This window comes from Coloeus monedula (genome assembly GCF_965178545.1).
Source record: "Coloeus monedula genome assembly, chromosome: 2".
Lineage (NCBI taxonomy): Eukaryota > Metazoa > Chordata > Aves > Passeriformes > Corvidae > Coloeus > Coloeus monedula.
Window position 1 is genome coordinate 107,769,316 of NC_138782.1, and position 27,770 is coordinate 107,797,085.

Consider the following 27,770-nt stretch of genomic DNA (forward strand, 5'->3'; position numbering starts at 1 on the left):
TTTATAAAAAGCTTGAATGACCAATTACAATTTTCAGATTATCATTAATTTGCCATCACCCTGAAGTGGATTTACATGCTGGCCCTCAGCCAGATAGAAACACTAAATTTCTATGTGACAAGCTATCACAGAGGCTGCTACATAAACCTGTTCAACAGCACCTATCCTTTAAGCTTCAAATGGCTTTTACTGTGCTTCAGACAGATTCTTGCTGCTGACAGATTGTTTCTGCTGCACTCTAAATATCCTGTATACTGTCCAAGCAAAGATAATAAGAACTCTAGAAATATCTAATATTAAAATCTCAATGAAAATTGCTAGTTCTCCTCTGAGCACAAGCAGTTACTTTACGTACTCTTACAACCACCTCTAATTAAACAGAAAAAAAATGGGAGGAGGGAAGGAAGCATTTCAGCTCTGCTCTCTTTTTCCTTTCTTTGGAGAATTAATGTTAGCAAAACCTCTTGAATACATAGTAAATTATGGGTTCTCTTCCAACTTAACATCCCCAACATGGCAACTGCCACACTCACAAAAACTGATCTTCACCATTAGGACAGCAATCATTACAAAGAACACGGCACCAACAGAGGGCCAGAAAACAATATGATTATCTTCATGCTTTTGCATAAAGCTTGACACAATGGCATCCCAGCTGCCAGAATGTACGTAAGAAGAAAGAACTGCCTCTGTTGTCACACCTACTGAGAGGAAAAAAAAACCTCTGCACTGATCCAGTAAATTTTGTGCATGTTTGTGTGCTCATGGCAGGTTTTCATGTATCCATACTTAGTTGTCCACTTTACACACAAATATGTGTATACACAAAGACTAATATCATACAGCTTTCCGTCTCCCAGTGAAGCCCTACAAGAATCCTCTGCAGCCTAACAGCGCTGAGTTCAAATCATAGGCTTTAGACGTCAGAAGGATGCCATTCTACCCTGTCATATATCTTCACAAAATTTACAGGAACTTAATGTCATTTCAGACCACTGCCAAATCTGGAATTTGCCATAGGGATTAGGCATTACAGGGCTGGCAAACCAAGGAGGGCAGGCAGTGACAAGCAAAGTGCCAATGCTGCTGTCTCACTGCTGTCCCACAACCATGACTTTCTCAGGAAAACACAAAAATATTCTGATTTTACAAATATTTTTATTTCCTGTGCAGGTCTTTATGCCACAAGCCTGTTTGAGAGGCTAAGTAGAGAAAAAATGGCTTATTTGTGAAAATTGGAATTTCTCAATACCTAGAAAGTTTCAACTCACTTTCCATTGATTTTCCTCTGAAAAAAATGCAAAAACTCCTTTGAGTCTTCAATTGTTCATTTAGCCCATGATAAAATCTCAATAAACTTAGAAGTATATACTGCAGTTAAACAGACAGATCTACAAGGAACTACAAAATCATGGGGAATTAAAGTATTATTTGCTCTAAAACTCCTGACGATTAATAGGTATGACTGACTGTCTTGGGTTTATTTTGAGTTTAGTGTCTAATCTGGTTACATGGAAATACAGCCATCATTTCAAATCTCATCTTCAACTCCTGATCAATCCCTAAGGCCTATGAAGAAAGAAAACCACAGCTGAACAGAGATGCACAACACAGCCTCAGCCACACCAAGTCTGGGTGCACTATCAATGCACAGCTGAGGAAGAAGTGCTTTATGGGACCCAGGGAGACTGAGTACTACCATGTCACTTGAAAATACTCAGTTTACCACCTACATCCAGGTAGCAAGGACAAGAAAAGTCAAGGTGCAAGGCTTGTAACACTACCAAATCCACAAAAGCAGCAAAATATCTTGAGTTTTATCACAGAGGTTTTCAAGGCCAGACAGGATGGGGTTCTGAGTAACCTGGTCTAGTGGAAGGCATCCCTGCCCATGGCAGGGGGTTTAAACCAGGTGATATTTAAGGTCCCTTCCAACCCAAACCATTCTGTGATTCTACAATGATGCACACTGTCCGTGGGGAAAGTGTTTAGCTGGTCTCTCACACTGCATGTGGCACCTGTTACAGGAAACAAGAGTTTGATGCCTCTCCTAAGACAAAGTGCCAAGTACAACAAAGATTTCTTTGCTAAACTGCATCTCCCTTCAGGTTTTTCAGTTCTTCTGACAGAGCTGAAAACTGCTGCTGTAGCTGTCCTAGAAGACAGCTAAATGTAAACAGCTGGGATTCAAACTTGTCAGCAAAATCAACTGAAATCTGCTACACTTGCAGTTACTAGACCAGTGCAGTAGCTGACACCTCATATTAACATTCAAGTTTCGTATGGCAAAATCCTCCCAAAAAACATACAGGAAGCCTGAAAATTATAAAAATGCAGAATAATGCGTGGGATTCATATCTTTGTGGTTTCTTAATATTAAATTTTATTAGTGTGCTGTCAATATGCACATTTTCAAGCTCCACAACCCTGAAAGTGGTAACTCATCATAAGGACTTTCGTAAGAATTGACAAAGCAAAGCTTTAAGAAAGGGGAACAGGTGGGATCCAATACCATTAATCCAGGGCTAAACACACTACAAATAGCAAATTATTAATCCATTTATTTACAGAAAGCTATGTTACACTTATGCTTAAGAACACTGTTTACTGACTACCAAAAGGTGTCATACAGCAGAACTGTTGAGTCCAGAAAAAACACAGCCCATTTTTCCAGAGGAAAACACAGAACTCTGTTTCACAGCACAGTTGGAGGGACTCTTTAGTGAAATTCTGATTGACTATAGAATAAAAGTGGTGGAAGAGAAGTATTAAATGGCAAAAATATTACACTGCACACTTAAGAGGAAGGAGACAGATCCTCAAAAACTGAAGCTAAAATCTAAAATTTCTTCTTCAAACAGGAAGTCCCCAACACTGAAATTTCCATCTCAAAAGCAGCCACTGAATTGTAAACAATCAGTTCCAGTTACTCAAGTTCGAGCAGGAACTATTACCAAAGATCTGCCAATTAAATCATTTTCCCTAAGAAAGCAAGAAATACTTTTAATCCTTGCGTCCCCCTCCTTTAAGACACAAGAATCAAAGCTAAAAGCCTATAGGCATCCAGCATGCAACAAATGAGATTTTAAGTACTGATTTAAAAGGATTTTTTTTGCATTAAAAGAGCATGAAAAGAATAAAACACGCACACATCCCCATTTATACAAACTGCTGCTAACCTTTTCTGATTCACAATGTTGTTATATTAGAACTACACAGGTTTTCTGTACAAATACCACATATCTCAAACTACTGAACCATATACTTCTAAGACAAATATTCTGGTTTTTACAAAACCGTTCAAATAAGTGTGTGGCTTATGAAGAAAGTCTGACTTGAAACTTCTCTGACTTCTCATACTGCAAGTGATTTAATATACTCATTTTTCATGACAGAATTTATCACAGAGTGAAATATAATACATATATCTTCCTTTGAAAGACACTAACAGCATGTAAATATTTAAACAGTTCATTTCTTAAACCAGCGGGAGACATCCAAAAGGAAAGATAAACAACCACAGGTGGTTTTTGTGGTTTGTCTTTTTTTTTAAAAAGTGAAATTGCTTTAGTTAACAAATTATTAAATATAACCTGTAACACATAGACATTTCGGAAGAAGACAAAAAGTTCTGATGATTCCAAAAGCTGTAGTTAAGAATTAACTGGCGAATAAAATACTACAATGAGCCTGCAATGCTGAAACCTGGATACACAGTGGCACTGAATCTGACCGATTGAATATGCAGGCACACAGAGAAATACCTAACACTGGCTTGCAAATTCCCATGACCTATACGTGGTAATATTCAGGAAACCTTCAACAATTCCTCCTGTCTTTGCCAAGCCCCAAATAATACTTTCTGCTAATTTAAAGACAGCTTTCATTTTTCTAGTCTTTGCTGAGCAACTCGTCTTAAAAACACCAATTCCCTTGAAAACTCTGCAGCTACTTCTAAAAAGACTTCTTACCAACAAGAGCTGTTGAACCAGATCACAATTCATGCAAAACACCCAGGCCATACTTCAGATTGTTCTGTGCAATTCTCCACACTTAAACCCACCCACAGATATTTCTGTACTCACTATATATAGTAAATACAGAAGTGAATATATACAATATGTCCATACCTTCTGTAGTTGGAATTAGGTCTTTTCCTTCACCCCTTGTTTCTGTGAGTTTCCCTATCTTCAGCAACACTTCAGCAAAGCTTTGCGAAGAATTGGTCTGGTATGTTCCATAGTTGACTTCACACTGGAAGTAAAAAGACAACTGAAATATGCACTCTACACCCTGCATATTTTTATATGGATCACTTTCATCACATGCAGTTGCCTACCTAAGTTCCTGCATTTTCTTTCCTTTATTTAATTCTGGATTTTTTTCCTACTATGGCACAAAATTTCAAGTCATACATATGATCAAAAATCTGTATTTTTACTTGATTATAAGATCTTAACAAAAAACTGCAGAGTTCTGTAACTGTAACTTACTTCATCAACATATGGATCATCAATTAGAGACTCATAAAACGGATGACAGCCTTGTTTTTCCACACTAGCATTTCCTCCAGGCCCACCTTTTAATACATCTCCAAATTCTTGGCCCTGGGAAAAATAAGTGTAGTTGAGCCTAGTTGTAAAAAACTCATAAAAATTCTGTAAACACTGTTCAGAAGAGAAACAACTGTACATGAAGATCATTGAATTCAATGGGGAGCAAGAAAGGAGTCATCTCACATAAACCAGTTCTGAATGAAGTCCAGTATTCTTAAAAAAGGAATCATGTTCAAAAGTAGTATCAGAAAAAACAGTATCACAAACATTATACAAAATTCACTGAAACAGAGAAAGTAGAAAAGAGAAACTGAAAAGGAACAGCCCTGAATACATGGTAACAGTATTTAAAGAGTAGGCTGTACTGTGCTTTATTCCCCAAAGTTTTAAAGTTCTACCAAATTTCGATTAGGCCTTCTTACACTACACTCAGAAAACAGGAGATAACAGACTAGAAAACAAGAAAACAGCTTTAGACCCCTTCCTTCATTGGGAATTGCTTGCAAACAATCCCATGATGTCTGTAGTTCATTTATTGATTTTACTGAGGTCCTACAAAGGATCTGAGTTTTTATACTAATGTATCAACAAACGTGTAAACATCTGGAGACACATCAGCAATCCCTTACATGTAATGGTCGAAGATAAGATAATGATCTCTTCCACCACTGCCCATCACTGACAGCATGGAGCATGGCTTTGGTAGTCAGAGTTGTGTTGGACAACACCTTCATGGTTTTGGATGTTGTCCAGTACAACAAATCGATGGACTGGCCAGAGGAGACACTGGTTTCATCCTGCAACATATCCAACACACAATGCAAGGGTTAGACTCCTGCTATAATTAGGTTAATGACTTAAAGCCAAACAAACTCAGGCGCACTATGTTAATAACACATTTGAATGATCATTAATTCAGGCAGCAGCTGCCAAAAATAAACAAAAGACAAACTAAAAGTGATTTAGGAGTTTCACTCTGAAGTAAGGGGTGTGATGATCAGCAGAACATTTTTCCCCTTACTCAGTTAGCACCCCTTGTTTCCACAGACAGCATTGATTTTAATTCCAAAGTTTATAATGGCAATGTTCTACATAACTGTTGAATGTTTCCACTGAAAAATCACCTCTACAAATGTGGAGATCAAGTATACTGAAATTAATCTTTGATAATTCAGGAAAGCTGATACTAGAGACAATCTTGTATTTGTACAGAGATAGCATCAATTAAGTTGAATTCCCAATAGGGGAAATGGTAGAGATGTAAATATATGCGTCTAGACCAAGTAATAAAAGCATCATCAAGCTTTGAAATTCTGCAGCTGGCACAGAAAGTGCTGAAAACCACCAGCCTAAAAGACTACAAGAACCCCAACCTATTCTCAATCAAAAACCTGCTTCTGCAACACATGCATGTCTATCTTCACTTAGTATGAACTCACATGTAACTCCATTCTTAAAAGTAGAGACTTGTACCACAGATGGGGCTTTCTATACCAGCTTTGCCTCATGTAAAGCATTTAAATAATACCCAGAACATCCATGTTGTCTGATCTGTGCTATTCCAGTTCTCAAAGGTTTGTGTTAATTGCATGCTTTATAATGCTTGCACATTAGTCATAAATATATAATTAGCATACTAATGTAAACACAGTTTTCACAACAGAAAACAAATATTTTCCTCCCTACAGCAAACTTTAACAGCTATATGTTTATCCCTAACAACTCTATTAATTTCTCCATACACTGAAGTATATTGAAATAGAAAAATTCTACATGTATAACTGTATGGGAAGTATTCGTTTTCAACTTACTAACTCATGATAAAATTTCAAACATCAGAGCCAAAGGATGCCAAGTTATGCTGAAGAGAAATACATCCCACTGTAACCTCAGAGGAAAAAAAAACCTACCAGCTTCAATAAGGAAGAATTTCATGTAGACAACCTTACTGTCACTACTACTGCACTATAACGTGCAGTAAATTACTGCCTCAAGCTGACCACTGTAGTAGCAGGTTCATCTTAAGTCCTTCAGCATTTTCTTTCATCTTTTCTGAAATCATATTGTGCATTTCACAGATGCACCACTAATGAACCAACTGGCTAAACTAGGAATTTCGGCTCTTGCGTCACCAAATGAAGAAAGTGCATGCCAAGGACAACCTGTCAAACTTTTGAAGCTCTGAAAAATTAAAATCTATTGAAAATCCTAGGTCTGGTGGCTTGGGGAAAGAATTTCTTGTTCATGTATTTTTTACATAAACCACTTTAAGTACTTAGTAAGAAGTATTACTTTTAGTAATTAGAAGAGTTACTTTTCTAATTTATTTTAAATGTTACATATGGAATACTAATTCCTCTCTGCCACCATTTTCAAGCAGATGCTGCAAGAGACCCAACAGATATTTCATGGAGGAAAAATAAACCAAAACTACACCAAACCAAAACAGAACCAGAAAAATTCCACCCAAGTTCTCAACTGCATTTGAGCAAAACACTTTTTTTAAATACCCCTCCTTCAGCAGTGTGAAAACTAATGAGCTAACTTGTATGCAGGTGTGAATGTTTATGGCACTACTGCTATCAGATAAACTCTATTGATTTTTGTTTAAAAAGGATTTCAACTCTTACAAGTAATAACAGTTTTTTCGGCACAAATAGAAATTCCATTTTCTGAAAAGCCATTCTACTTGGAGCAGCAACATTTCCAGGTTACAACTTTTTGCTATCCCAAATCAATCTGTCAGAAAAGAAGGCATTTCTTAAATAAGGTTGGAGATCTCATCTCAAGAAACAACTTTAATTGTATCTTCAGGAAGAACTGTTATTTCAGGAGTTCTGATGGGTGTTTGGGGGAAATTATTTTCTATTATTTCTTCCTGACATCCTTTATAAAGTAAGCACTTCTGATTAAAATCAAAATAATAATAGCAACAACAACTTATTAAATAGCAGCCAAATTAGCAGATTAAAAATCTGCTTTAATCTAAATGTATAAAAAAGACAGCCAACAAATTCTGAATTAACAAACTACTCTAAAATATATATATATTTATATATATACACACACCACATATTTATATACATACACCTTTGCTCATACATACACATATATAATTCCCAGCAGTCTAATTGGAGGACATACAACAAAGCCAATTGTTTTTTAGATAAGCTACACAAGAGACAGTAATAAATTAGAACACCTGCAGCATGGATTTTAGGATTGGTTTTGGACTTTAATGACTATTAGTCAAGGTGCAAGGATTAAAACATGCAAAACCCATATACTTTATATGTTAAGAATAATAACATATCAAGATTATGAAGGAAATGAAATGAGGTAGAACAGAGTCTGTTCAAAAACAGAGCATCATGCATTAGGTCTTCCTTTTCCCTTTTTGGTACTTCCATTGCCAAACAGGAATTTAAAATAGTCTCTTTAACGTAAGTATTCATGAGGAGTCTACATTTATGTTCTGTGCCTTGAAGGGTTTTATATCGGGGATTTTTAGTTTTTTTTTTTCCAATGCCTGTTACAGCTATGAACCAGTCTAAGTGAAAATTCCAGCCCTGCAATGATAAACCAGACCTAAATGAGAGAAGGAAAAGATTCAGCTCAAGATGACAACACAAATACTCAGGAGTCACAGAATTTCCAGGCTCTTATTAGGGCCATAACAACACTGGTAACAAAGAAGTAACCCAGCCTGAAACAGACAAAATGCATTTGATTCAGCTGCTGAAACACAGGCATCAATGATGACTGCCTGAGATATACAGCAGTAATTAAGACATCTGCTTAACACTTGCAGATCTGACAGAGAACTAGGCATTTTGGGGCAGCAGCTAAAGGACAAGAGGATAACTAATCATGATTCTCTAATGATTTCTAACCAGCTGTGATAAAAATGTGTGACCTACCAATTTAATGTAAACAAATGTTCTAAGAGATCCTGTCTTTTCCCAGATCTAGTGCTTGGGAGAACTGGAAAAACAAGACACTAATAATGCTCTGTTAATCACAAATTTTCTTTCCTTTAAGAAGCCTTTAAGAAAATCATCGTGTAATTTGAACATATTCTCCTCTAGAAATTACATCTGCTTTTCTATCAAGAGATCATTTTCAAAAAAATGGAAACTTAATTTCTCTTGGGTTTGATGTGGCACTTTACAGTAATTACGCTTTCATATTCAGATAGGTAAAAAATAATGATTTATAACAGACATAAACATATTTTAAGTACTATGCAGATTTAACAAAGTCAGAACACATTTACAAGGCAACTGATGAATGTTGTTTCTACTGCTTATACACAACACAGCATCTTATGACTAAGCATTTAATTTGAATTTAACAATTTTACCAATAATATTCTGAAAGGCTTTTCACTAATCAAGAGCCTAATCTTCTCACCAAGATACTCTGCTTGAGAAGCAGAAGATTAGCTGTTTAGGCATTTGTAGCACACATAAGTAAAAAGGATGAGGATCGGTAAATCTTAACATTTTGCTTAAAAACAAGCTGGTATGTTGGAATCATCATAGCTTCCAAAGGATAATTTCTCAAATGGACACCATGAGCTCAAACAAGAGTGACAAGCTGATACAAAGCTTTAGCTCCTATAAAATAATGATGTGCATCTTTATAACAGCATTCATAAATTTCTTTCAGAGTAGGACCACAAAAACTTGGAAAAAAGTTATGCTGAAGTCAACATGACAGCAGTAATAAATAATTTCTATGCAGTATATGTAGCCATCTGCTCTCAAGATTTCTGCAAGTTTAGGGGAAAAAAATTTGGAGGAAAAACTGAATAAAAATGAAATTAGTTTAGAAATTTCCAGGGAAGAGTTCATCAAGAGAAAGCTGCTGAAAAAGTATGACCAGCTGGTGATGTTGGTTGACATAAAGGAAGAAATGGTAGTGGAAACTAATGATTCAATGCTAGACAAAAGTAAGAGGGATAGAAAAAGGGTTGAAAAGCAAAACTGACATAATTACAGATAGGTATTTTGAATGCAACAGAAAAAGGGATGCCCAAACACATGTATGCCAGAACTTAATCAAGTCAAGATAAGAAAACTTACACTTAGAGCACCAATTTGAAAAGGTATCAAAAATTGAGAAAGAACAACATTTGTCAACTCCCTGAAAAAAGGATTCTGTAAGTTAATCAGGATGTAAGTGAAAATGAAAGGAGTACAATAAAGGGAGAAAAATCTTGCAGTTTGTTTTTTTTTCTTTAAAGAAACTAAAATTCTGTGCAGGACAATGAAGGTGAAGCACAGGGAATTGGATAATGTGTAACTATGGGGATTGTAGTTATGGGATTCAGTGAAGTCAGAGAAACTGACTTATTGAATATATTGCTTTTCTAACATTGCAAATGTCTGTAACAACAGAAGAGTTATACAGTGAGTAAATTTTTGGCTATGTTTCCTGTATCATTCCAAGAAATGAAAGAAGCCATAAATCCCTATTAAGTCAACTGGGAGAGAACAAAAAGAAGAAATTAGCAAATATACAGAACTTCATTTCCTAGTGTAGCAGTCTGAAACTCAACGTGCCAAGAAGCTGTATTAAACAAAGAAAGTAAACTCAATGCAGCAACACACAAACTTGCCAGATCAATTGTCTGCCTACTTCCAATTCTAAAGAGAAAAATCAACCACAACTGGGGGGGGGGGGGGGGAATGAAAGCTGTATTGGAGAAATTTTTGAATGTCAGTTCTCCAGCATAATGAAAATTTCTTCCAATATACAAACTGAAATGATAGAAAAGTTAATTAGTGAGTTTACTCAACTCTGATAAACCTTTGAATAAATTTCTGAAACATTTATATGCATGTCTAATTGTTCTGCCACAATGTAGTACTACAGCACATGAAAGGTGATGCATGACAAATTTTTATAGACATTAAAATATTGTAAACATATGCATCCACACCATATCAATTTTATTAACACCTACTTAATAACTTCCTGCTCAGAGAGATGCATCTATGGATTTCCAGAAAATAAAAAGCATTTGTGCCAGTGAAAATGGACCTGTTCTTTACATGGATGATTCTGGCAGACACGTAAAATGTGTCCTCTTAGTATTGTTTACAGTGCTTTTTTACCTTCCAGCCATTTATTTTATATATATGCAAATACATATATGTACCTGTATGTTTACATATGCATGCGTGTATACAAGTATGTATACATACATATACATATATATCTTTATACACACATAGACACATGTACATACATAAAAACCATACACAAAATATAGACATATTCTCCAAGGAATATATGGAACTCACATACCTTTCTCAAAAAGCCACCCTATGTAACATGAACCTTCTCTTTGTTTCTCTCCCCCACTCTTTTTTCCTCTCTTCTTTCCTGTATTTCTTTAAGGTTTTTGTCCCCCTCTCCCCACCCCTAGGATCTATTTATCACCTACTTAATTAAACAAAAAACAGAGAAAAGAATAAATTAAATACAGAATTTTCCACTTCGAAGAGTGTAAAAAACACATTCCTTTTTTCATAAACAGGTAAATAATTACATCTTCTTTAAAGAGAGAAAAGCATTTGTAATTGTACATGTACAGATGTAAAATATTAGACATAAAAAGCAGAAAGAGTAAAAGAAGACTTGTCTCCTGTTGTCCTGCCTGTGGAATACTCCATGTTCCTTCTGATCCTACACAAAAAATAATTTCACATGCAATATATGAACATTATTAAATGACAAGTCATAAACTTCATGATGCACAGAACTAAGGGGAAAAATAAGATTAATTCAAAACATTTTTTAATTAAATATGTATTTCAGGTTTATTTTCAAATGTTTTGTTTTGCAACTGGGGCAGATTAAAAAAAAAAAAAAAAAAAAAAAAACAGGCAAACTAATATTAATGACTATTTTAATGTAAGCTTTTCCCGCCTCTGGGTTTATATTTTTTTTTCAGTGGTGCTAAGTCTGTGTAGGAAGAAGCAACTAAAGATCAGAACAAAGTATAAATACTTAAGCAAAACTCCAAACTTCAAACAATCTAACAACAGAAAGGAGCGTATGTCTGATGTTGTCTATTTTACCTAGTAAGCAGACAGATGTTGCTAAAAACTCAAATTTGATTCTTCAGACTGATGTAGAACAAAGTCATTATTACTTTTAAAATTCACATTAAAACTTACCTCTGTATCCTTACTGATCAATGAAGAAGGCCCAGAGATATTTACATTCTCACCTCCTTCAGTAGGAAGAAACTGGTAATTCACAGCCTGAAGAAGAATCTACAAACACAAAATAAATATTATCTTTTACCAGTCAAATAAGCAGATGTAAGAATTATGACTGATCTCATAGGAAACCAAAGAAACTCTGACATAAAGGCTTCCATGATAGAAAAACAAGAGTGCAGGAGAAGATGCAAAGCAGAAAACACAGCATCTCTGACATCCTCTCACTGTTGTAGTCACAAGACAAAATGACCACCCCTTCTCCGTGATTTTTCTGCAATATTTTTCACATAATCTAAGAACTTTTTTTTTCAATTTTATGTACCATGCTGTACGATGTAGGCTACAGACCTGCCACTAGAACATCCATTATCGGAACTGGGACTCCAAGGCATCAGGCAACTCCACAAAGGCAAGTGTGCCACAGGACAGTGCCTTTGTGAGCAGAAGTTCTGCACAGAACTTCCACCTTCACATGTTGCCTGTATTCTCACAGACATTGCTATTCAGGGGATTTTTTAAGGAAAAGGCTACACACTTGCAGCTGCCTTAATCAGACTGCACATGTGCTGTAGCTGTGGCTACCTTCCCCCCATTCTTCCGTTCTGTGTCCAAAGGCTTCTAAGATGTTTCTATTACACAATTATAAATCTAAGAACATCGTGAACTCTTAGACAACTAAGACAATTATGAACTCAAGTCATAGTATGTAGGCCAAGCCACAATTACAGTGAACAGAAATTTAACATTTTGACAACCTAAATTACTGCCCTTCAGTTTCAAATACAACTTTCGCTATGTCACCTTGACATAAGTTGTATTTAAATGCCACAATTATGTTCTCACACATATACAGCGATCAGCTCAACAGCTGAAACGTGATTCTGTGAAGTCAGTCACTGCAGAGTTAATAAAGATGGCTCAGACATAAAACCTGTTGTAATTGTTAAAACCATGACAGAATTGAAATCAATGAGAGAATAATTTCATTGCATATTGGGTAAAGATCACAAAAACCACAGAATAAATGTTTAATAGACATTTATGTGGGCATTTAATGAAATGGCATTACAAAGTATAAATACCTAGGAAATATTTTAAAATTTCATCAACTGCATTTGCAAATAAAATGTTTAAATCCAGCAATCAATAAAGAAATTAAAAGCACTAAAGATAGAAAACACAACTGCACTTCTACTTGACAAACCAACTCATCACACAAAACTGCTTAGAAAGAGACTTCATCTGCTGAAATATGACAATGAAAGTAGAGAAGTAGAGCAGAACAAATATAAATATATTTGAAGGAGTAGAACTTAAGGGAAGAAACTTAAAAATGAGCACAAGTCCCCTTTACTTTGGTAAGCACTGAACTTTGATGAAAGAAGCGCCAGAAAGAGGTACCTGGATTTGCAATGAGCGGCTCACTGCCAGCAGTGCCTGTATGGCACTGGGGGGACAGTGTATCAGAGCAAAGGCCACGAGCTCCCGGCGCATCCCCAGATCCTGGTAGCCTTCGGACTGCCCAAGCTGACTGCACACTTCCCAGCTTTTAGAATAATCTTCAAGGGAACACAAAATACACTTCCTATGACAAGTGAAAGGAGACGCTGCCTAATTCTTATCAGATGAGATAAAGGAAGGCATGCGGCATTCTTGTGAAGATTTAACATCCCCTGAAAAAGGAACCATAAAGGCTCCATAAAACAGAGACAACTGTCTAAAGCTCCACTTTAGACTGACTGAAAACATAAAAGACTAATTTTTATCATATTGTAGATAACAATATATTAGGCATCTATAAGCTTACATCCCGTATTTTTACATATTACAATAAGAAAATCATCATTTATTTCAGAGCATGATATTGAATACCTTACTGGAGTGGCTGTAAAATACAAAGTATAAAATATATCACTTGATATATTAAAAAATCTTAATTTATCTTGCATTTTTCTCCCTCATTCTCAAAGCAGAGAAAAAGAGCCAAAGAAACAAATCCCATCTTCCTTAGTATCTTGACATATGTATTTCATTTACCTCCACTCATACTGTCACATACACAAATTACACAAATAGCACAAATATCTTAAGAGTTGTGATAGAAAGGTAGACTTCTAAAGGACCTGCACCTTCCTGCTAGCTGCAGTCACACAGTTTTACCCGTTTGAGAGGGACACAGTGTAGAAATAAGTAGAAATTGTGGTTGCCAGAGGCATACAGAAAAGCCCCCTGAGGCTACACAACCAATAGTTCAGTACACACTTATTCCATGCAGTATTTGCTGTATGTGTCTCTATTCCATGTCAGTGCACTTCCACTAATGAGACATAACTGCCATTTTAATGAAATGGTCCAATCTGAAGTACCACATCTCACAGTAAGGAGAGTCAGAACTCAGGTTTCCACCACCATCACCTCATGCAACCCCTGTTTATTCACTTCACCTGTGTCCATGAGCTCCTGGCAATGCATACTAGCTGCTTTGTAGTCCTGGAAACTGAGAGCCTGTTCCACTAAAAGGATTAAAACTTGACCTTTTCTCTCCATCTGATCATCTCCTGTAAGAAAAATTCAGACATTTTATAAGTTAATTGGAATTAATGGTCACCTTAAGCTTGCTACTTTATTTCTTAAGAATTAACTACCTATCACAACATGAAAAGCCTCTCTTGAACCTGAAACAGAAATAAAATTCTCTGCTTTTTCCTGAAGGAAGCAGTAAAGGAGTTACGTATTTTAAAAAAACATTGGCACCATAGCTTGCTTAAAAAAAAAAAAAAAAAACCACAAAAACAATTAGCATGTTCTGTTAAAGTTAAAAAAAAAGGTTTCAAAAATTGTATTTATGTGATGGCCAAAGCATAGACCAAACTGATATTTAAGCTAAGTGACATATAAATCAAAATCCTGACATTGAAAAAAATAAAGTCTATGTACTGTAATAGAAGGAAAAAATTGAATTTTTTTTTCTTATAATATACAAAGACTCATATTAAACTGCCACTTCATGGCTCCAAATAATTCATGAGACGCAGAAAACGTAAGCATTTAAAAATCCCTAACCTCACAAATTGAGTGAGTAGAACTGAAACTAATTTTTCCACACTATACATCCATCTCAGTCACCAGATCTTCTGGACAGTGCCTCTTCCACTAGTTATGAATCGAATCTTACAGTTCAGATACTATTGAAGCCTTCTGACTGAAGTTTCATCAAAGATCTTTGGAGAAAAACATCCTGACCTCAGTTTTAATACATCAGCATTCACAGACGAAGATCTAATGAGACGGCTCATCTCCTTTTGAAAGCCAGTTATAGTCAATACAAATAACGTACATACCTGTCAAGCTTCACTAGTCATCTGTATTTTTTTAAAAGCTTTTTTTTCAATTTAGAGTGAACAATTTGCTGGCATTAGTTTGTCCAGTCTTGTGCTCAAAATACTATGTATGTCCATGCACTGTATGAGAAGGTGACAAAACATACACAGGAAAAATAATCTATAAATTTTAATTTAGGAAAGAATTTTTAGAATGAAAATGAGTGGATTTTTTAAATGCAAGCTTCTTGGTTGTGCTTCTCCTCTATTATTAAAAGCAATTTTATGCAGTCAGCGTTGTTACAGCCATTTGAAAAGGGCACTGCTTTATGAAACTCTATTACTACAACTTGTGAAATGCAAATATTTCAGAAGGTTAAACGAATCCAGTTTCAAAAACCATTTAAAGAGTACACGTTCTTCAATTGTATAGCTGTTATTTTTAACTCCACTTTGCAGATCCATCATCACAGATAAAGCAAATTTCTTTTTAAAGCTTTCTCAAAAGTAAAGTTGTAGCAGTTGCACTACAATGACATTCAGGCAAGTGAAGTAACCGTAATTACTAAACTCAGTCAAGCCTCCCCTAATCCCAGCACATCACAACTAACTCAGCTGGGAGAACAGGCTGGCTTCCCATCATTTTATCTTTCAGCCTCCTGCTCAATATACTGCCAGCACACGATGTTGCAAATTAGTCACATTCAAGGCTCTCCCGTGGCAAAATTTTGCCCTCTGGAACCTGGGAACTTCTCATTTGGGCAAAAGCAATTACAGATGACAAAGAGCTGCTTCTATCCTCACAAGCTAAATGTGAACTGTCATTTCTCTGAGCGAGGGACACGTACTTGCCACTCATCTCCTGATGCCCACTTCACCCTGACAACTTGACTTCTTACAGAGAGATCTGACTAAGTGGCAAACACAAAGAAAAGTCAAGAGAAACAATCAAACTATTACCCCTCAGATTTCAGATAGCCAAAATAATCACTACTATTTATTCCCACTTAAAAACCAGTGGGACTGAAGAAAGAAAGGAAGAACACTTGGACCAAGGAATGGTTTCTTTAACTGTGCTTGACCAGTTGCATGGAGTCAAGTTCCTCATCACCAATGCTTCAGCCAAGTATTTTTGATACAGTACAATACATTTCTGCATGTTTTACAAAAGCACAAGCATAAAATATAAGGATCACTTTCCTTCTAGTCCTTGGCTATAGTTGCTCATCACATCTCCACTCATTGACACTTCCATTACCTTGGCACTCACTGTTATGGCACAGAACAACCACTGGCTCCAATGTTGAAGCCCTTTTTCACACACCTTTCATTAACCATGCAGTGACTGATAATGCTCACTGCTGCAGTTTAGTCATTGTCTTCTATTCAGACACGGAAAAAGTCACTGCTTTAGCTTTGCAACACATCATTTGATGATATTTCAATAATAAAGTCTTATAAAAGGGAAAGTTTTGAATTCTGAATTGTCTCCCTTGCCATTTTGACAGATAGCCAAGACTCAAAACCAAGACAGGAATGACAAAACTCTTAAAATAGTGACCTGATTATATTATATGGTAATTCTGCTTCAAGCCTTAATAATAACACCTGACAGACTCGGATCAAATTTAGAAACTGGAGAGTGGAAGGGGATGAGGAAGGGAAGTGTATGCACACACAGGCCCAGGGAAGTGGAGGTATTTAAAAAGACATGGAGACATGGCACTCAGGGACATGGTTTAGTGGTGGACTTGGCAGTGCCAGGCTGATGGTTGGACTCAGTGCTCTGAAGAGATTTTATAACCTAAATGATTCTGAGGTTCTAATGAAAATGACAAGAGAAAAAATATGAAAGCTCAGAAATACTTGAATTTTTTTTTTCTTGAGAAGGATATGCAAATACTTTTTTAAAGCTTGGATCCAATCTAGATTCTATAAAGAAAAAAAAAGCTTATTGAAACACCTTGCATAAGATGCATGCTATTTGTGAGTGGATGAAATAACATTATCCTGAATGAAATCATGCAATTAAAACTTAAAAGTCAAGTGATACCAACACTGTACATACACTTCAGAAATTCCATGTCGCCCACATTTAGGATATCTGGCAGATCAGAAGCCATCTACATGGTTAATTCCAAATGCAAGAAAGTCAGTGTTACGAAAGACAGATTTCAAAATTAAGCTTTAACTAAGAAATGTGAGCGAAGTTTAAAGCTACTAGAATTTGCTTATGGATATTAAAATTAAATAAATTACAACAGAAAGTTGTGAGAAAAGAGAATAATGGAAACATTTCCAGAGAGCCTGAAAAAGGAAATAACGACCAACACTCACTAGGTCTGTTTGGTGTACACTAAGAGAAGAGAAGATGCTCCTAATTTCTGATACAGAAGCTTTTTTCCCTACTTTTTTTGCACACATCTACTCAAGTAATTGCATAAAGTGAGTTCTTTACACCCTTTCTTAACACAGAGCATGAATTAAGTGAGGATTGTGAGACACAGAACAGCTCCAGCTCCCTGAGCAGGTGCAGATTTTCTGGCTGTCATGCTGAGCACATTCTCCCTCACTCACTTTACCCATCTGTGAAATTAAGGTAACACTTGTGTGCTTACTTTACAGAGGTAGTGACATGAGATTTAAGTAGAGTCCACTGTAATTAATCAAATATTTAAAGCAATTAAGAAGCTAGCTGATATATCATTACCTAAGCAAGATTTTAACTTTGATAAATATGAATAATGAATATTACTTACTTTCAGTGCTGTTCTCTAAGCAAACTGTATTCAGAGTACACAGCTCACAAAGCTCTTTAACAATGACTCTGTGCAATCTACCCTTGAATCCACAAAAAATGCATTCTTACAAAATTTAAATTAAAATATATATGTTCTTAGGATTTTATAGGCTGGCTATATATTACATATAATAAAACATAGCATATGCTTCATGTTCTATATACACACAAATGTAAAAAGTTCATATAGACATGGACAGATATAGCGAGAAGGTCTTTCCCCATCAGTAATTATACAGGGTGGGGTGGCAGGGGAAACAAAGAGGGGAAAATACTGAAACAAATTCCTCCGTTGAGCAGACAAAGTGCAAAAAAACCACTCTACAAAGTGGATTTGGAACAGGAGGGACCACAACTTCGAGCATGCACAACCAGTACCAGTAAGTATGTTCCACAGGACAAAATCAGAACTTCTTACACAGCGAAGGTGGCTCATAAATCAGGGTAATTGTGTAAGTAGTGAAAACCAATTAAGGACAAAAATCAAATCTTTATCCCAGCAGCACTTTATCTAATTCTTCATTAAACAAGTCCATAAAGTTCAATCACCTTTTTCAATATCCAGATCCATCCAAAAATATCTCAGTAAGACCACTTGCTTTCATCATAAGCTCTTAGAAATCACAATACCCTGTCCCAGTAGTTTTACACCTGCAAACAAAGACTATCCGCACTAGAACTGCAAGGCGGCTTTCCTTTTCTAATATTAAGTTTAAAATAAAATATACTAATTCAAAAATCTTAGAATCTGTATGCATAAGCTGCCCTTTTGTCTGTAAACTGATTTGTGCAATAATACTAGTGTTTGTTATCACACTTTTGATATGGCTACCAAGTCCTAAAATAACTCTTCATGATATTAAAAACAGTATTAATAATATTAATTAATATTAATAATTAATTGGAACTCAGTAACTTAAATTACAAGTTGACAGGTACAGAAATACCATTTCTACATGTCATGTTTCAACTTATTTTTTTTAATCTCTACCATCAAATTATATACAGCACTCCTCATTACATATTATGACTAAAGTTATACCAGCATTACACTTAAAATCTGCTTTCAAAGGTATTAATAACCTAGCTATTCAAATTCTAAGACTCTTTAAAAAATCAGCATAAGGTTACCTATTCTACCACTCATCAGAGGTACACAGACCAACAATTAAGGACCAAAGAGTAAAGCTCTACAGACCTTCTTTAATAATTTGGAAAAATATTGCTTTTATATGCATGCTTTAAAGCAATGATGACAATCATGTTTCCTTTATATGCTACTGGGTAATCTTCTGGATGCTTTTCAATGGGCTAGAGAGTCAGCCACAAAAAAATCTGCAGTAACAGTGTTATGCTGTTTACAGCTTTCAAATCCAAACAAACAAACAAACAAGAACATTTTAAAAATACTGAGTTTCTTAAAATTAAATAAATCTGTTTTCCACAGCCCATCTCCTACAACAATTAAGTTTAGATAAAATTCACAACTATGGCATTCTCATACTGAATCCATATTTTACTCATAAATGAATATTCTCTACAGATAACAGCTTTCCAATATAAGCAATCCAACTAATCATCCTTCAGTGACAGTGAAATGGGTTTTATTCACAAAAGCTTAAAACTACTTATGTAAAACAAAATTTAAAAAACACCCCATCACATTTCCCCACCACAGAAAGTCACTACTGAAAATGTTTCTTGCTATACTTTCCTTTCAGATAAATAAATGTTATTCTATAACCAAAAGATTCCTTTGAAAGCAACCATGTTATTTGCATATTTAGCGTAAGAGAAAAGTGTCTAAGTCGTGTATTTCTTACCAAGATTCACTCTTGAAATGTACTTTTACAACTAAATTTCCCTACTTACCATAGGAGCAACCATCAGCATTACTCCCAAGGCTAACCATTAAAGTCAGAGTCCAACACTCGCAAGACAAATGTGTCACTGGTAGAGTAAGCAGTAGTTTTTAAATAATTCACCTGTTTAAAAATTAACCAGCTCACACATTCATCATCTGGTTTTCTCTAGCCTAGTAAATGCATGGAAAAGAAGTGGGAGGCCATTTCATCGTCTGGCTTTGAATACCTCTTAAATCTCTCTTTTCAGTGGTGCCTAAGTGTCACTGTGATGTAACACTAGCATACAGACACTACTGTATCAATGAACTCTATACAAATTCCCTAAAGTTCTCTACCTACTATGCAGGGACTGCCATCTTTCAGTCTCTGGAGGTGAGACCACAAGTTTGATCCCTTGTCAAAGGTACATACCAGGGCACTGTAAATCCTACAGCTGAGGCACTAGGATAACACTACTGGACAAAGCTTTATAGAATCTCTCCGGATCTTGGTTTTCCTTCTTTCACATAAAGAGAATCACTTAGATTCAAAAAGAAGATAAAACAAAAATCAGCAACATTAGCCCAAAGAACCCAGAATACTAAGAAAAATGGACAGATTTTAACTTGATCTGGATGGGACAAAGCAGAGAGGAGGAAAGAGCTGTACAGCAACCTTGTCTTATGAAACAATAAGGGAGACTTTTTTTTTTCCCCCAAAAGCTTGACAGGCAAAGAAAAAAAAGTTACTACTGTCATTCCAATTTTTCTGTGGATTACGTATTAAATATTTAGATTGGATCCAGCTACCCAACATGGTACCATACCATCTCCTCTGCCACCTTTCATGTAGCAGCACTGTGCTGACCAGAGTCAGGACATTTCCTGTGACTCCTTTCCTTAGGACTCTGGGATCTTGGGAGGTCAACAACCTAATTTCCATACCTCTGTTCTCAGCCTTTCACAACTGTCTCAAATATCTCCCTCCCTTTTTATAATACTATGCAAAAAATTGCCAGTACTAAGCTTCCTGAAAACATAAGAAAAAAAAAATTAAATTATTTAACCAATAGAGAGGGAGAAAGGAATTAGCCAGGCATGATTCAGTGACAAAGCTGGAATGCATTGATTTTATATGCTGCATGAAATAAAAATACCTATTTTATATTTCTATATTCTATTTCTACATCATAAAAATACAGCAGTATTGTGTTTACCGTTGCATTGGTTAAGTATTTTTCAAAAATAAAAAAAAATCAAAAGGCAGATACTTTAGGTAGGCTATAAAGAAAAAACGTAACACTCCCTCCCAATATCCTCAGGACTCAATCTTTGAAGATGTTCGGCTCCTCAAATGAATACTCAACTTAATGTATTATTTTTAGTGCCCAAATGAGATACATGCAGCATAGACTGAAGCCTAGCAGCTGAAATTCATCCTTTACAGACAACTTTTCCCACTCTAACTTAAATGCAACTATTACTAAATTAGACTGCCTTATTTGACAGCGGTAATAACATTCACGGTAATTTCAGTACTACCAATTAACTGTAAAACAAGATATTCTCAGCCACAACTCCTCCAATCTGAAATAAACCTTGTCTTAGGTTATAATGTAAGATGTAACCAAAAGTATGTATTCTCTCACTATCTGTTAAAACCAGGTGCGGCAGTGCTCTTTGTCTCTTCCATGACACATCCCTGGTAACTCCCTCCGGGGGAGATCTTCTGTTAATGGGTCATCCAGCCTCACTGCATGACTCATAAAATTACATCATCCCATTGTGAGATGCTCCGCCCAGGAGAAGGAACCAAGCATTCCATCATGGATATAATCTGAGATTCCGAACACCACAGACACCTTTCCACTGGATTCCCAGAGGACAGGAGCTACACAGCCACCACCGGACTTTCTGAGGAAGAGCAGACCCTTCTACAGGATCACTGCTTCAACAGAACCACATCCATCACTTCAGGAGGACTGCAGCAACCATTTAATCGGACTGCTATCACCAGCCTGACTAACAGGGTGTCAGGTTGTATCCTGGCTCTGTCAGTTTAAACCAGTGTTTTCTGCCTTTATTTTTCATTTTCCTATTAAATTGTACTTCTGACTTGGAGTCTCCCACTGGTTTGTTTTCAAACTAGTACAGCCTTTACTCCAGCTCTAGACTAGACAAGGCATTTTTTTTATTTCAGGTATTAGCAGAATGTAGCAGCGGACCATTTCAGCTATTTTACAGAGAAAATATTCCACTCATGTGAAATGTTTCATTCCTCCCCTCTTCCAGATGACTTTTTAATGGCATCTTTGAACACATATTCTAATGATCAACTCGAATGTCCTAAAACATAACATAAATGCACATTGCGATGCAACTCAGTGTCTTATTAACACAGCTTACCTGCAACCCTTAGCAGGTTTGCCAGTTCCAGGAGCTTAGCAGACTGTTTATAGTTTGTTGACGTCTGCGCCAGACAGTCCTTGATGAGACTGAGTCGATCGGAACACAAACGCACTGTTGAAAGCAGAACTGGTTTAGAGACTGCACAAATGAACTTGACTGCTGTGCTCCTGCTTCAACAACACAGGGCAGGAGGAGTGCTGGGGAGTATAAGAATGCAAATACAAACTGAAAACCAGCTCAAGGCTGCTTGCATGCAGATCCTCAATTACACCTACAAACAGAAAGTTAAAATAACGCCGCAGGATATCCAGCCCCAATCATTAGCAAGTCAAGTCAAGTTATGAAGGGAGCAAAAAGAGGAAAACTGACCCGAATGAAAACTTACTTTTTTTTCATTTTTTCACATTCACTGTTTTTAAATGTGTACAGTTAACCGATATACCTTTATACAATTTTAATTATCATTTTTGCAGACTGCTAACACAGACACTAACTTTTGTTTAGAATGTTGTAACGAACTAAGATTTCACGCTACATTTTATTTTAGCATGGACAAGTTACATCACATAGACTCAAAGAACTGCCATTAGCAAACTCTTAATTTACTTAAAAATTTTCTGTGGAAGTGGAAGGACAGTCTGCAAATCACCAGGTTCTGTCAACTGTATCCTGAGCAGCTTATAATTAGTACTGTGTTTCAAAAAAGATTTTACCAAGAATTAAACAATTACTGTAATTGCATGATTTAATATCATGAACTGATTCCAGTGCCATATTTAGCTTGTTAGTGGGTGGCTAACTTCAGGCTGCTGTTTTAAAAGGTAATGCTTTCATACCATGCAAGTTCTCAGAACTCAGAGGAACAGCATGCAGATATTCCACTTAACACTAAATAAGAGTGAATGGCTGCATGGGGGATAAACTCTGCATTAGCATATGGGGCTTAAAACACAGGATATCAGGCCTCTCAGTAAGAGCAAAGTAGTATTTGCATAAAGAAAATCATTAGTTCTGGAAATCAAATTAGACCAAAATGAGTAAGAATGGAAGAGCAGGAAAAGGTCATATTTTTAGTTTAATTTTTAATATTCTATCACAGGCCTATATTAGTATACAACAATAAAATGTTTCCAGTCACTGATTATTTAAGCAGGAATTTTTAATACATAACTAAAAGTAATCTAATATAATACCATGGGTAAAACACTTAATGATGGACTTTCCTTCACATTTTATTTTAATAAGGAGTCTTCAAACCAGATTTTATTAAAATATAGCATAACAGTAGTTCATAAACTACTGAGTTTGCTAAAAATAGAGGTGGGGAAGATCTACAGAAAACTAAATACAGAACTGCAAAAATTGCTAAAAAATTGCTAAAAAACTATTGCTGTGGGAACAGCTGATCCTTAGTGCTATTTTTAATGACACTCTACCAAAGTAACAGATCATTTAAAGGCTTTCATTAAAATTGAAAACATCATTTTAATCTTATTAGATTAATTTGATTTACATGAAAGATACTGAAGCAAGGGTAAATCAGGGTCATTAATGAAATTACATGCATTATTTCACATGTTCTAATTAATCTAGATCAGTTGTATTACACATACTGTTAATGCAGTATTATGCCACTACTTTTTAAAAATGATACCTCCATGTCCACATCAAAAAAAGTTGAAGAAAATATGTGCACTTTTCTAGAGGCTGAATAAACTGACTGAGAAATAATTTTACTCTAGGAATCAACAGGCCAGTACTGCAAGATCTGGAAATCAGACATTCTCAGTCCAGAAATTGTAAGATTTCTGAATATAACACACGGAGCATCAACTCACTTGAACAAATACTTGGAAAAAAAGAGAACAAAAAGGAGAACACCAAAGTAAAGTAACAACAGCCACTGAGAATATCTACTTCATTTTCCATGAAGTGGAAAGCACTGAAGTGCTAACCATAAATCCCAGTATTTCTCTCCACAATGCCAGAAGTAAAACATTATCATCAGCATGTCTCATGGCTCAGTGCTCATCTCAGCCAGTTCCACTACTGTTCATGCAATTTCTTTGTACATAATCATAACTTCTTTCCAACTTTTGTCCAACAACTTTCACTGGAGTCAGAGCTCCAAAAGATTTAGTTTTAAGCACATCATCAGAAGAAATACCTACTAAAAGTTCACTTCCACTGTCATTGGGTTTTATATACCTCAAAATTAAACAGCCCACTGGAGACACGAAAACTGCCTCTGCATGAAGTACCTCTCTCCCACCTGTTATTTTAAAGCACACAGGCAAGTGCAGATTATTTGGCAAACAAAATATGAGCTTAAATTCTTTCTGTTCAAGTTTCATATACTCGGTACTCTATTTTAAAGTCCTGCTGAAAGTAAGTCCCAAAACACAGACGCCATATGCAAATACCCTTCTTACCTCACATATTCTAAAATATTTCATTACAAAAATTACTTTTGTATGTGCCTGTAAAGTGCTTGGAGGCAGGAAATGAACTCTTTAAGTTTAATCATGTCACACTTAAGTAATAGTAGCTACTTCTCATGCATATTTATGCCTGTGATTCAAGTAATCATATAAAGAATAAAATTATGCAGTACCTTGTAGCGGTAATATTTTCACACCAAACTCTTCCAGGTAACCCAGAGCACAAATGAGGTCCAACTCCTCCTGAACAGCACTCGGACTGTCTTCAATAAGTTGCAGACAGCACCTAATAAGAATGAAACACATTTTCCTAAAGTTTGATGAATACATTCAAAGTTAAACTTGTGGGAAAAGTTCACCAGTAAATAAAACAAAACAAAACAACCAAGCAGTAATTTACTGTACTTGTGAAACATCAAAATACTCTAAACATTTTAACAAATTTTTGGTTTTGGATTGCCTTCAACTAGTTGTGGTAAGTACATCACCTAAACCCTCCTGAATTTAGATCAGCAATGAATTTAATAGATGTAACTACTTTAATAGTATAAGTACTTAAATACGTAATTATTTTGGGAAATATTTCTCCTATCACTATTGCATTTTGATAATGCCATATTCTAGAAGATAAAAGCAAAACAGTGCAAAAAGTTGACAGGAAGTGAAACATTAAGAGTCATTGTCACAAATTCAGTTTCCTCAGCTAGGTACAGCAAATAAACTGAAGCTGAATTTAAAAAAAACCAACCAACAACTACAACAAAACAACAATAAAGCCCCCCCCCACTAAATTCCTCTGAAGATGAATTAATAAATGCAATTATTAAGAGCACATTTTTTCTAAATATTTTTTTTTTCAAATCATATGAATAGTATATTATTGTAATAAGCTTTTAGATAATTTTTTAAAATACAAGTTGCATTCTGGTACAGTGTATTCATATGCAGTTTTACTAATACATGCTGAACAAAGAAAATCAACATGCAAAATCACAGAATCATAGAACAGACATAGGCTGGAAGGGACCTTAAACACTGCCTAGTTCCAAATCCCCTGCCATGGGCAGGGACACCTCCCACTACAACAGGTTGCTCAAGAGCTCCATCCAGCCTGGCCTTGAACACTTCCAGGGATGGGGCATCCACAGCTTCTGTGGACAACCTGTTCTGGTGCCTCACTACCCTCACAGTAAAGAATTTTTTTCTTTCCCAAACATCCAGTGTAAACCTACTATCCTCCATATTGAAACCATTACCCCTTGTCCCACTATATGCCCTTGTAAAAAGTCCCTCTATATCTTTCTTGCAGGCTCCCCTCAGATACTGGAAGGACACATTTAGGTCATCCCAGAATGTTCTCTTTTCCAGGCTGAACAATCCCAAATCCCTCAGCCTTTCCTCACAGGAGAGGAAAGAAGAAGGTGCTTCATCCCTCTGGACACACTCCAGCAGGTCTGTGTCCTTCCTGTGCTGGGACCCCAGAGCTGGATGCAGCACTGCAGGTGGGGTCTCACCCCCTCCCCTCCCTCCCCTGCTCCCCTTGCTGCTTTGGGTGCAGCCCAGGACACATTTAATTTTCTGGGCTGCAAGAGAACATGTCCAGGTCACGTCCACCGTCTCCTCCACCAGCATCCCCAAGTCCTTCTCAGCAGGGCTGCTCTGGATCTGTTCATCCTCCAGCCTGGACTGATACCGGGGTACAGCACCAGCACTTGGTCTTGTTGAACTTCATGAGTCTCATGAGCTTCAATTCTTGAGCTTGTCCAGATGGCATCTCATCTCAATGATTTTAAATGGTTTAATTCACCATACACATTAAATCAGGAAGTATTTGATTTGTCCAGTTTATCATACGACTTTTATCTCCACACGTTAATTAAGAAAACACATTTTAAATCAAAACTAAAACTGTGTGTCAGCTGAACATCCCATATGAACCCATCATATTTTTCAGGCATATTGACAAATATTTCAGGGTGAAGATTAAAATAGGAATGGAATAAAAGAGCTAAAGAGAAGACAAATATATTCTACCTAAACCAACACATACATGAAGGATACTAGGAGACCTATACACTGATAATCACTCATGGAAACAAGGTAAGTTACCATGAAACAACTGATTGAAGGTAAGTCAGAGAAGGACCAAAACACGTTACTGAACAGAATAAACACAGAGTCACACATTCATACCAAGTATTTGAGCTATAAACCACATATTTTGAAATATCACCATAAAACCCTAAGAGAAAAGCTGGTCACAGGACCCTTATTCATTAACAGGGTCTTTAAACTCCCTGCATTAAAAGCAACATTACTCTGTACTTCCAGGGCCTGCTTATGAAAAATATTCTCAATAGAAGACTGGGGGAGTGGAGGGGGGGGGAATATAATATCAAATAAACCCTAATGCTATGACAATATTAAATCAGTTGTATTTATGTATATGATAGTGGCAAATGTACCTGGCCAACTCCATACAGCTGTCAGTCAAACTTGTTGAAGAATTGAAATATTCTCTACCAGCAGCCAAAACTAGTTCAATACTTCTGGCATAGCTGACTCGGTACTGCAGCTTCCCTTTTGATGAACTCGGCAGATCCACTGACCAAACACGGCAATGCATCATTTGCCCAGCCAGGTGGATATTGTCTATACTGCTTGAGCATAAAAGACTTTCGGTGAATATCTAAAAGAAAGAACAGTAATTTAATAACCTGCAGGAGCAGCAGCAGTTTCAATTAAGCTTATCTGCATTTTATGGCATAAACCCCTTTGAATGCAAGGAACTTTGAAGTCAAAAGAATATATATATATATATTCAGTCCAAGCAGAAAATCTGACTTCTGTCAAGGGAAGTACTTCTACAGTTCACTTAAGTAAAGCTAAAATTAACTAGTAGCTACTTTCTATTTACTGGAAGTTAAAAAAAAAAAAAAAAAAGCATATTAACTGTCTTTTTACAGTATGACTTAACACACCAAAAATATACCTACATTCTGAGGTGCTACTACAATATAACAATCTGAAAAAGCAGTTCACTATTAAGACCTTAAAACTAACAACATATGAGAAGAAATTTTGTATTCCTAAAGAAACTAAAAATATATAGGACTAAGCATGTAAAATGTTCCTTAAATTTCAATCAAGACTATCTTCAAAG

The 27,770-nt window shown here is 36.1% G+C and overlaps 1 protein-coding gene across 2 annotated transcripts in view; it reads right to left on the reverse strand.

Annotated features, from left to right (window-relative positions):
* Nucleotides 1-27,770, reverse strand: part of NBAS (NBAS subunit of NRZ tethering complex) — a 165,708-nt gene that overhangs the window by 83,484 nt on the left and 54,454 nt on the right. Inside the window, exons 30-38 of one of the 2 annotated variants that reach the window (XM_082301742.1) lie at nt 27,073-27,296; nt 24,781-24,893; nt 22,164-22,277; nt 14,239-14,352; nt 13,196-13,353; nt 11,747-11,845; nt 5,186-5,353; nt 4,494-4,607; nt 4,131-4,254 (exon numbers count right to left, since the gene is read on the reverse strand). In XM_082301742.1, coding sequence (XP_082157868.1) covers nt 4,131-4,254; nt 4,494-4,607; nt 5,186-5,353; nt 11,747-11,845; nt 13,196-13,353; nt 14,239-14,352; nt 22,164-22,277; nt 24,781-24,893; nt 27,073-27,296 — 1,228 coding nt within the window. The remainder of the gene's footprint in view (nt 1-4,130; nt 4,255-4,493; nt 4,608-5,185; nt 5,354-11,746; nt 11,846-13,195; nt 13,354-14,238; nt 14,353-22,163; nt 22,278-24,780; nt 24,894-27,072; nt 27,297-27,770) is intronic. The other variant, XM_082301743.1, reaches the window with a different exon arrangement.